Genomic DNA, 12176 nt, shown 5'->3' with positions numbered 1-12176 from the left:
GTGTTCCTCAGTCCTCATCCTCTGACCTCTGACTTTTGTAATTTTCTTCCTGCCTCTCTGCTTTTTTGCTACCTCTTCTTTCCTGTTTTACTCCCTATTTGTGGTTGTCTTTAAATATCTGTTATAACTCCTTGCTTTTCTATATATTTCCTAATGAACTCATCTACTTTAATGGTATCAACTATGACCTCTGTGCTGGCAACTCTCAAATATTTACCTGCAGCTTGCTATATTAATCTTCTAGCCTCCAATTTCCCTGATGTTTAATCATTTTTTTAAAAATTTTATATCAGTCAGGGTCACAACAGGAAAAAGATGGCACATTCAAAGTGGGTAATTGAGGACAGTTTAGAAAGGGGAATATTAACAAACCTGTAGACAGGGTTTAGGAGAAGCAAAAAGGGATGGTGTTGTTGAAGAGAAAATAAAGACAAAGACATCAGGAATTGAGTGGTGTGTGGAAGAGTGTTACTGTAAAGAAGGGGCCGGATCTAGGCTCTGAGGGCTGAAAGCAGGGAAGGAGAAAGATGGTAGTTCTTTTTAAACCAAAAGACCTCTCTTGGTATTAGGAAAGTGAAGTCTCTGAGTGTTGCTGATTAGCTGGGAGTATCTGGCCTACCAGTTAGAGGAGAGCTTGCTGCGTGGCTGGAGATGGTTCCTTCTATAAGTATGGAAGCCCATCTAGGCATTATGGGTTTCAGGTACCTCTGCTTCTTCTGAGAGATCCTGGCCTTGGGATTTTGGTGGCCAGTGTCTCTGCTGATGATATGAAGTATACAAATCAGGATTCTGTTGTGCAGTCAGGTCTGCACCAGCAGCAGCAGGCCAGGTGGGCAGGCCAGGGTTTCTCAGCTAGTATGCTGGTGCTACCAACAGCCAGGAGTGATTCCTACCCCTAGGCCTGAAGGGACAAGGGAAGACAGTGGTCACAGGAACACAAAAAGGGTAATGGTATGAAGAGCCTCCCGACAGGAGCTATGGCGGCCTTTGGTAGAGATACAATCAACCTGTGTCAACACAGCAGGATGAGACCTGAGAGAATTCATAACTGGATCTCACTCTCTTTTACCCTTAAATCTCCAAGAAGCAGCTCCCACAAGGGATTCTATTGGTCCAGTCATTATAGGTCAGTATCCTGGGGCTAAGAGGAGGGTGAAGAAAGGTTGAGAGTGGATGTGAAGGGACACATGGAAAATAAACAACAAAATGCCCTCACATATCTGACTTTTACAATGCCTCTTTTTATCTTGCCTTTCAGGAATCTATGGGTTTCTAGAGTCTTGCTTTCATAAACACCTTCCCCCCTTAATATTTACTTTAGCTGCCTTAGTTGAGACTCTTTCTGTTTGCTTTTTAGACAAAACTGGGAGGACCACTGGTAATAATAATAATCCATCTGTTATGTACTGAGTTGTGTCCCCCCAAAATTCATAGGTTAAAGCCCTAACCTCCAACGTGACTATATTTGGAGATAGGGCCTTTAGGAAGTAATTAAGGTTTAATGAGGTCATAAGGGTGGGGCCATAGGACTAGTGTCCTTACAAGAAGAGGAAGAGACATCAGGGATATGTGTGTGCACAGATAGAAGGCCACATGAGGACACAGTGAGAATGCGGCTATCTACAAGCCAAAGAGAGAGGCCTCAGGAGAAACCAACCCTGTTAGGCACCTTGATCCTGGACTTCCAGACTCCAGAACTGTGAGAAATAAATTTCTGTTGTTTAAGCCACCGAGTCTGTGGAATTTTGTTATGGCAGCCATTGCTGACTAATATATTGTCGTTTATAAACATCTTTTATTGAGCACCTTATGTTCTAGTTCTTTGTGTACATCATCTATTATTACCTTTAACCCTCACAACCTTAGATAGTAGTTACTATTATTTTTTTGTGTGTGAGAGGAAGATCAGCCCTGAGCTAACATCCATGCTAATCCTCCTCATTTTGCTGAGGAAGATCGGCTCTGAGCTAACATCTATTGCCAATCCTCCTCCTTTTTTCCCCCCAAAGCCCCATTAGATGGTTGTATGTCATAGTTGCACATCCTTCTAGTTGCTGCACGTGGGACGTGGCCGGAGAAACGGTGCGTCGGTGCGCGCCTGGGGTTCCGAACCCAAGCTGCCAGTAGCGGAGTGCGCGCACTTAACTGCTAAGCCACGGGGCAGGCCTGAAAGTAGTTATTATTAAGCCAATTCTCACAGACAAGAAAGCTGAGGTTCAGAGAGGTTAGTGGCTTGACCATGGCCAAAAAATAATAAGTAGCAGAGCATTATTATTGGAACTTCTGTCTTATTTGTCTCTAAAGCCATTACCCTGTGCTGGTATCACGTGAGAAAGGAATGTATTTTCTATGGCTCTGCTCTGGTTGGGTTGTTAGGAATAGTTATTTTATGTTTTTGCAGCACCCTTAGCCTTCTCTTTTCACACTTCTTGGGCTTCAATTATCACATAAACTACTGAATCTCAAGTCAGTAACCTTAGACTACTCCTTTTTTTTTTAGCTCCAGACTCATTCTTCCTACTACTTAACTGTGCACCTCACCTGGATGTCCTGCAGGCATCTTAACTCAGTAAAAAGAGCCACAAGATTGACATATTTGCATTATCCTAGACTCCTTCCTCTGTCATTTCACTAAATTGGTCCAATTGGTCACTAAACCTTGTGATTTTTATCTTCTAATTGTTTCTCAAATATATCATTTCCTCTTCATGTCCACTGCAGCTGCTCCCATAACTCAGTTCCTGGATTACCACAGTAACCTCCTAAACTAGTCTCACTGTCTTCCATCCTCCTCACTGCTACCTCAGGGCTTTTTCTAAAGACGTGTAATCACAAAACTGCCCTGCAGTGATTACTCCACTGGTTTCATGTTACAAATTCCTTTAGCTCCTCTGATCCGACCTCCTCTTCGGTTTCATCTCCTCAGCTAAATCCAAAAGCAAATCATTTCATGTCATCTAGCCTAATATTTCAAGGAGCAGGGGAGTGTTAAGACTGCCTTGAGTGCTGGCTTGACTTTCTACGAGGTGTGTGAACTTGGGAAAATTAGTCTACCCATGAAATAATAATAGAACCTACTTCATAGGGTTGTTGTGAGGATTAAATGAGCTAATATACATAAAGAACCTGTATCTTGTCTGGCATATAATTTGTTAAATATTAGCTATTAATATCAGCCCTCTCAACCCATGCATTTGCTCTGCTGGTTCCTCTGCCTAGAATACCCGTCATCTCTCAGCATCTGGCAAACCCTTTCTTTATCAAGATTCAGTTTAGGGGTCACATCTCCTAGCACATTTACCCTGCTCCATCCTCCTATCTCATTGCAAATTTCTTTGTTACTGTAACCATTGTTTGCGTCTATCACTAGACTGCGAGCTTCCCAAAGGTAGGATGGTGCTTTCATTTTTTTCAGGCAAAACTTAAAGACAGGTGCATATTTTCTAGATGACTGCACAGAGAGCGCCCACGCGTAATGAAACCCGTAAATATGTTTCTAAAGTCTATTTCATCTAGTGTGGCGACTTGCCCGAATATGAGACACGACTATCCTCAAAGTACTTCCAGGAGGCCTTAAGACCTTAGACAGTACCTATGCACCCCGTAGAAAATTGGGCTCCCTTTCCACTTTCCCACCCCAAGGAGACTCCCGGCTAAAAGCCTCGGGTTTTGGAACCGCGGAGGAATACATGAACTTTTGAGTCTCAGTCTGCGCCTGCGCTGGTGACCGCTACCCGTCCGCGCCCACGCCGCTCAGCCAGCGTGGGGCTCCTCAGCCGAGGGTGGGGCCACGGCTCGCGTTTTAGGATTGGGTGGTGGAAGCCAAAGCAGACGGCGCGGAAATGACGCCAAGGTGCGCAAGCGCCGGGACCGTGGCGCGCGGGGGCTGCTGGGTGCCGCAGGCCTTTCCTCCCTCCGCGTCTCCCCTCCCCCGCCCGTCCCCGCCCCCTCGGCCGCTGTGCTCCCTGGCGTGACTCGGCACTGCGAGCCCCGGGAGAAGACGTCGCGGCCGCCACCTCCTCGGTCCAGGCCTCGGCCTTCCTGAGCCTCCCCCCTTCGTCTCGTGGGTCGTCTTTTCCTTCCGTTTCGAAGCCGGTGGCGTCGCGGCCGCCCTTGCCGGGCTCTCTGAGAATGGTGGGAGTGAAGCCGGTCGGGAGCGACCCGGATTTCCAGCCGGAGCTGAGCGGCGCGGGCTCTAGACTCGCCGTGGTCAAGTTCACCATGCGAGGGTGAGGCCGGGCTCGAGCCCTGGGGCCCCGGGTGTGCGCCCGTGCTTTCCCTTCGCTCTTTCCCGGCCCCGCTCCCACGCGGTCTCCTTCTGCTCCGGAATGTCCGGCGCTGACCGCAGCCCCAGGCCGCTGCCCAGTTAGGCCTCGGCTCTTGGGTGTGACCCCCCATTCGTGCACCAGGGCGTCTGTGGCGGGCATAAAGGCCTGGCCGGCGGTGTTCCCCAGCTCCAGCCCAGGAGATCCCTGCCCGCACCTTTTCAGTCATCAGACCGGCTCTGCTCTTGGGGGTGGTACGTCTCCGTTCTTTCTAGTCTGCGCGACTGTCCCCTTCTTTCCGGGGAGCCAGCTGTCACTTGCATCTTAGAAACTCTGCAGTTTTAATTTACCGAACACTTTGGTTCTCTTCACCACCTGGATATCTGTAAAGCCTTTGGGAGATTCAGATGGGGCTGTCCAACTGATCCGCATAGTGCTTAGTCCTAAGGCTAACCTAATGCATTTTAAATTAAGTTAATGCTGGGTCAGGATGCTTTTTAATTTTCTTAGTGTTTTTGTTACTCGTTTGGTTAGTAGCTTTGTAATTTGGGCTCCCCTTTGTATGCGATTGCGTCTGATCACAGAAATTATGGTAGGTGTATATATACACAATACAGGTAGACAGGTGTCCAGAGGTCTGGGTTTGACCAGATAAACTCCATTTTTGACTTGATTTTCGAGGACAGGGATCTTGAAAGATGTTAACTGTCTTTGGTAAATCTCAACGTAATTTATAGGTCGTAGAGCTAGTGGATCTTCCATATTGGGTGTGCAGTGTTCCTGTGTGAGAGTGACACGTTGGAACTAGGCATTCAGAACCAAGATTTCAGCCAGTGTGTGTGTTCACTGAGCTCCCCTTGTGTATGTCAGTGCCTAGTCAGAAGGATTAGAGGTCTCCACTAATTTACCTTGACTCCTTGGCATTATTTACACTTACACTAACTTGGAGAAATCTACTACAGGTACCACTGTTTATGTAACACATTTTATTGTCCAAGTAACTATAAACGTAAGGCATTATTTTAAATTTCAAAGCAACAAGTGTAGTTCCAGGCACAGGATTCAGTCAATGTTGAGTATGTAAGTGGTGCCATTAGGATTAGCTAGTTTTGGGATGGAAGTATGCAGATAGAGATGAGAGAAAGCTAGGACGTATTTTTGGACCAGTCTCTCTCATACAGAATTGAAAAGGGGCAGTACATTGGATTTTATAGGGTGGAATAGAGTACTCGTTTGACATGTGAACTTTCACATTTACTAAACTGAAGAGGATAAAGATTTCATGTGTAAAGACATGTTTAAAAGAAATGTCAAAATTCTGTAAGTGTGTCTCCCCAGCTTTAGCAATTTTGTGATGTCTGTGTTCTTAATGTGGGGGAATACCTGTACATTTGTTAAGTACTTATGCCAAAGTTGGAAAAGGGAAGAGATGATTTTAACAGTGAATCTCATTTTTAGTTCACTTTTCTAATTCTAGTCAGTGGGAGCATTTAGACTTTTGTCCCTCAATGATATACTCTTTTTTTCCCTTACCATAGCAGAGGGAGCGATGACAAAGGAATAAATAATTTATTAATTAAAGTGAGAAAAGTGGGGAAACATTGCTACTAAGGAAACACTTCCATTAGCAGCATGGTATCATTTAACTGTAAACATAACTGCAGGTATTGGTTGATAAGGCACTGTGTTCTTATTTACTTTTAAAAAGGTATTTTGGTGGATGAAAATTTTATTTTGTTTGTAGGAACTGAGAGCAAACAAATAAAATGTTTGAATTTAGAGAACTTTTAAGTTCAGAAGCATATTTAGGTAACATTCATAAGTCTGATAAGATTGTGTTTGCCTTCAAGTTCAACATTTTGGCCATTCATTAATGCATTCCTGTGCCAGTGTGACCCCAGATTTACATGCATGGGCATCAGTATTAGACCCTCAAACAGCTATATCCAGTAAAATTGTGTAAGAAACCTCTCAGGTCAAAGTTAATGTCCCATTTTAGGCCAGGAACATAGTTTCCTCCAGCACCTATTTCTTAACCCTACTTTAAGCCTTATTCCTTATGCTCTACTTCTGTGCTTTATCCATCGTGTTAATTTTACTAAAACACTATACAGGTTGTTGCTCTTCTGTTTAAGGGTCTTCAGTGCCTCTCCAGTATATTTTTTCAGTTGTTTTTTTAACTGTAGTAAAATATGTGTAACATAAAATTTACCATTTTAACCATTTTTAAGTGTACCATTCAGTGGCATTAAGTACATTCACAATATTGTACCACTCTCACCATTATCTGTTTCCTAGATTTTTTTTTTTTTTTGTCATCTCAGAAACGCTGTACCGCTGTACGCATTGACGATAACTCCCAGTCTCCGCCTGACTCCACCCCACCAGTCCCTGGTTACCTCTCTTCTACTTTCTGTCTCTATGAATGTGCCTGTTCTTGGTATCTCGTATAAGTGAAATCATACAATATTTGTCCTTTTGTTTCTGGCTTATTTCATGTAACATAATCTTTTCAAGGTTCATCCTTGGTAGTAGTGTGTGTCAGGATTTCTTTCCTTTTTAAAGCTGAGTAATACTCCCATTGTACGTATATACACATATTGTTTATTGATCTGTTGGTAGATATTTAGGTTGTTTCTGCCTTTTGGCTATTGCGAATCATCGCGCTATGAACATTGTTCTGCAAGGATCTCTTTGAGTCCCTGCTTTCAGTTCTTTGGGGGATATACCTAGGAGTGGAATTGCTGGATTTTATGGTAATTCTATGCTTAACTTTTTGAGAAAACGCCAAACTATTTTCCACAGTGGCTGCACCATTTTGCATTCCCACCAGCAATGAATGAGAGTTCCAATTTCTCTACATACTTGCTACTCACTAACACTTTTTATATTTTAATAGCCATCCTAAATGAGTGTGAAGTGGTATCTGGTGGTTTTGGTTTGCATTTCCTTAATGACTAATGATGTTGAGCATCTTTTCATGTGCTTATTGGATATTTTTTATCTTCTTTGGAGAAATGTCTATTCAAGTCCTTTGCCCATTTTGAATTGCACTGTTTGTTTTTTTGTTGTTGAGTTGTAAGAGTTCTTTATATATTTTGGGTGTTAATCCCTTATCAGAGAAGATTGGCAAATATTTTCTCCCATTGGTAGCCTTTTCACTTTCTTGATAGTGTCCTTTCATGCACAAAGTTTTAAAATTTTGATGAAGTCCAATTTATATATGTTTTATTGCTTGTGCTTTTGGTGTCATATCCCAGAAATGATTGCCAAATTCAATGTCATGAAGATTTTCCCCTATGTTTTCATCAAAGAATTTTATGGTTTTAGCTCTTAAGTTTAGGTCGTTGATCCATTTTGAGTTAATTTTTGTATAAGGTGTAAAGTAAGGGTCCAACGCATGGGGATATCCACTTTTCCCAGCACCATTTGTTGAAAAAACTGTCTTTTCCCCAATGAATGGTCTTGGCACCCTTCTCCAGTGTTTTTTAAAGCAATTCAAATAGTTAACATTTACATATTATTTAGTCTGTGTAAGGGACTTGTGTAAGCAGTTATATTGACTCATTCAGTCCTCAAAATAATCTTTGAAATTATCCCCATTTTACAAATGAGCAAGTTAGAGGTTAAATAACTTGTTTAAGGTCCCATTGCTGAGTGCACTATTTGGATTGTTAAATGCCATCCTTGCTCTCCCAGCCTAAGCAGAAAGGAAATGCAGGTTCATCTCTGTGTATTGCATGGAGCCTGACATTTTTCAGTAAATGTTGCCTTGAACGATTTAGCTACACCTCTGCCTGCAAACTAATCTTATGACTGAGGACAATTCAGTTCACTCTCTGAAATTCTTTTCCCTACCTGAAAAATGGGAATAATAACATGTAACCTAACCATATTATTTAGAGAATGAAATTATGTATGTGAATTATATCCTGTGGTAACATGTTTTTATAACTGTTATCTCCAAATTGTTACCTCTTAAATATACCCAGACACATTTTAGTGGTTATAAGCAGTGCCAGTTTTGTTGTTATCATTGGTGAGTAAGCTCCAACTTTTCACATTTTCTCCCCAATAAAACTCAGTATGAATGATTTTTGTCTTGAATTCATGAATGTATTACTTCTGTAGATATGTTAACCATATATCCAATTTTCTTAAAGGAGGTCTTTGTAGTTGGTTAGGTGTTATTGTTGCTATCCAAAAAGAATGTCAGTGTATATTAGGATTTTGAGTTCTAATGGTTATGGTAGTTTGTCCAAATAATACATTATATATGTAGTATTAATTATATATTGCAAAATTGCTTCAGACTGAAAGTAGTTGACCGTATTGCAGAGTTAGCAGACCCAACAGTCCATAAGGACCAGGCAGATAGTGAGCTGCAAGTTAACTAGGGCATGATGAGGCCCTAGAGAAGATATAAAGAATTTTTTTTAAGTAAACTTTTTTTTATTGAAGTATAGCATGCATACACAAATGTACACAAATCATTTAAGTGTATAATTTGATAAATTTTCAAAGTGGTTACTCCTGTTTAACCAACACCAACACTCTGCAATGCCCTCCCCTCCTCCAACCTCCTGCAGGCTCCTTCTCATCACTTTTTTTTTTTTTGTGGGAAAGATCAGCCCTGAGCTAACATCCTTGCTAATCCTCCTCTTTTTGCTGAGGAAGACCGGCTCTGAGCTAACATCTATTGCCAATCCTCCTCCTTTTTTTGCCCCAAAGCCCCAGTAGATAGTTGTATGTCGTAGTTGTACATCCTTCTAGTTGCTGTATGTGGGACGTGGCCTCAGCATGGCCGGACAAGCAAAGCGTCTGAACCCAGGCCGCCAGTAGCACAGCGCGCGCACTTAACCACTAAGCCACGGGGCCGGTCCCCGTTCTTGAATTCTAACAGTACAGATTAGTTTTGCCTAGATTTGAACTTTATAAAAATGATATCATACAGTATGTAATCTGTCTGGATTCCTTTCAAGAGCATATAAATAGTTTTAATCTTGGCAGTTAATTTAGAAATAACAACAACAAAAAGCAGTGTGTAGGCACTGTTTTGGGAGTTTGGGAAATAGCAGTTAAGAGTTGGGTTTTGTGATCAAATTCCAGCACTGTACTTCATTGTTCTTGTCTTTAAAATGAGGAATTATGAAACTAAAATATTTAAGAGTTTTGTAAATTGCATAACATGTACTAAGTGCTCAATGAATGCCAGCTATTTTGTGTTATTAATAGGACCAATTATGATTACGTCTACGCATTGATAAATATAATACATGTAGAAACTACCCATTTTCAAGTTATGCCCTGCAGAAAAATAAACTTTTAAAATACATCTTCAGAAAGCATATACATTTTCCTTACCCATTTACCAGTTGAATGTGTTTACACGTTATTGCTCACTGATTACTTCAGCAAATAGGAAAAAACAGCAAGTTCATAAAATAGAATTTATTTATATTATGACTAAACAAAACTCTTACTTATTAAGAAGAACCTAACGATCAAAAAGCTGATCTTGACTGGATTTAGGAGTTAACTGTTTTACTTGTGGCCCTGCCATTAACTAGAGTGTCTCATCTTGGGCAGGTCATTTAACTTTTCTGGTCTTCAGTTCTCACTTAATAATTGTGTTAGGTAGGTCAATTTTAAAGTTTTAGTTTTGTGGGTTTGGTTCTTTATGTGTTGCAGAATGATAGAGGGTTGTCTGCTGTGTTCTCTTTGTCTCAGAAACCATAACTCAGAATCCTTACATATCCATTTTACGTATTAGACTTAACAGATAAGCTTTCCATCAAAAAGAGGTTCAGAAGTAGAAACAGAACTCTTTTTTTCTTTTTTAAACCTCTGGACTAGATGGGCTGTGGTCTCTTTTACAGCAAGTTCAAAGGTACTGTGATTATGTACTATCCTAAGGGCTGCAAATCAAGGTCTGCACAAGAGAAAAAAAGAACAATCTGGAAATTCAGGCATATTTGGAGCATAATATTTTAAAGATAGGAAAGGTCCTTGGAGAATCTGGTTTTTTTCTCATTTTATACAGAGAAATCAGGTACCTTGTTCATGAGCTCAGATAATAATGGAAATGTAAGTTTACTCTTAAGTGCTAATGTTAAGGAAGGCAAACATTTTACTTAACATAACCAGTCCATTCATTTAAATGATTATAGTGTGAAAGTATGCTGCTGTATATATTTGTGCTTCTGTGTTCTATGACTTATTTTGACTTGTGACTAACGTTCCAACCTTTGATAGCTAACTAAACTTAAACAAAGGCTCTAGATAAGGTTAAATTTTGAACGGGAACAGTTATTTGCAAGGTAGCCATTATTTTAGTACAGTCTGTTTAGCTACAAAAAGTGTTTAACACCAGTTAGTGCATACATGATTGGCAAATAGGGCGATGATGTCAGTGTAATGTGGAAGTTGAGTTGGTTCGTATTCTATTTTTCCTAGGTAGTGAAGAGCAGAAATAGAAATAGAACCTTTAGCAGGAAGGAGAAAAGCTCTCAGCCACACAAGCAGGCTCGCTTTAAGGTTTATTTTAAGAAAGTTAAAGTTAATTAAACATGAGTGTCCACCCAACGCTTGTTCCCCAGAGGGGGTCATTCTCAGTGTTACACTTCCTGCTGTCCCTGTCTTAATGGCAGCCCGTCTAGCTCAGAGCTCCACTTCCATCTGGATTGTCACAGCACCTGTAAGTGGGCACTTCCACTCGATTGTTTTTGTTCATTATTTAGTATCCTCTGAGGTAACTTCTGGGTCTGAGCCTCCTGCCTGGCTCTCCAGGTATTTCCTGGGTACTAGTTATTGTTTTCCTTAGGGATATTTTTACAAAGTTGCATGGGTTTAAATGGTTTGCGTCAATCGTATTTTCCTTGTATTTTTGAGTACATGCTTTTGCAGAAGGGAGATTGTTCAGTAATGATTATATTGTGGTGTAGCATTATAGCATTATACTGTGGTATGGCATGAATACCTGTGCTTCATTTGTGACACCTGTTTAAAATGCAATTAACGTTAAATTTTCTATTCTCAACTTATTTAACATTTTAAAAGAAAAATTCCTGTTCATTGTAAAAATGCAAAGGGTGAAGAAGCATGGATAGTTTAAAAAGTCTCTCCTAACTCTCTTCCTTTTCCAATCCCACTTTGCAGAAATAATTAACTGTTTATTTTGTGACCCACCTAACTTTTTAATATGTATTTATATATATAAAAATACATCATTTTAATGTGCTCATACAGAACATTTTACCATGAGACTTAGCTTTCTTTTAAATAGTACAAATTATCCTTATCCCCTGGTGTGAATGTGATGTAACCTGTTAAACTGTTTCTCTATTGATTGCCATTCTCATTTTTTACTATTACAAACATTGCATTGAACTTCCTTATACATATTATTGTGAAATTGAGTGGTATGATAGAGTTGACTTTTAGAAATGAGCTTGTTGGATCTTGATTGTATTCATTTAAAATTGATAGATAATGACTAACTGGCCCTTTAAAAAGGATCTACCACTTTGTACTCCTATCCATAATGTTTAAGACTTATTAATAGCTAGAAGTATTTTGCTAAACTAAACCTAAGTTTAGTCAAATATAAATGTTCGTTTCTTTATAATTTAGTCTCAGGGCTTATTTGAGGATTGTTAAATCCAAAAATCTGATTTCAGAAGCATCGAATTTAATATTCAAGAACTTAGTAGTTATTTTCTTAGCTTTTCCATGTGAGGCTTTGGGATGGCATAGGATGAAAATGCAGATTAAAATGTTAAGAATGGAGACCCAGTCACATCTTGAGATTGAACATTTGTGAGTTTGAACATTTCGTGCTTTAAAATTTACTTTTCCTTCTGTTCCTGTCTGCTAAACCAAGGTTTTTCTATTTTTTTTGAACTTTCATTA

The 12176-nt window shown here is 40.3% G+C and overlaps 1 protein-coding gene across 1 annotated transcript in view; it reads left to right on the top strand.

The window, feature by feature from the left end:
• Window positions 1-3973: 3973 nt before the first annotated feature.
• The window catches only part of TXNL1 (thioredoxin like 1), a 30851-nt gene continuing 22648 nt past the window's right edge, over window positions 3974-12176 (top strand). The window contains exon 1 of the mRNA XM_004422567.3: window positions 3974-4229. Coding sequence (XP_004422624.1) covers window positions 4132-4229 — 98 coding nt within the window. The 5' untranslated portion in view covers window positions 3974-4131. The remainder of the gene's footprint in view (window positions 4230-12176) is intronic.

The sequence above is a fragment of the Ceratotherium simum genome, chromosome 14, assembly GCF_057802395.1.
Source record: "Ceratotherium simum simum isolate JZ-2026a chromosome 14, ASM5780239v1, whole genome shotgun sequence".
NCBI lineage: Eukaryota > Metazoa > Chordata > Mammalia > Perissodactyla > Rhinocerotidae > Ceratotherium > Ceratotherium simum.
The sequence above is the reverse complement of the archived record's forward strand: the minus strand, read 5'-3'. Positions and strand labels throughout refer to the sequence as shown.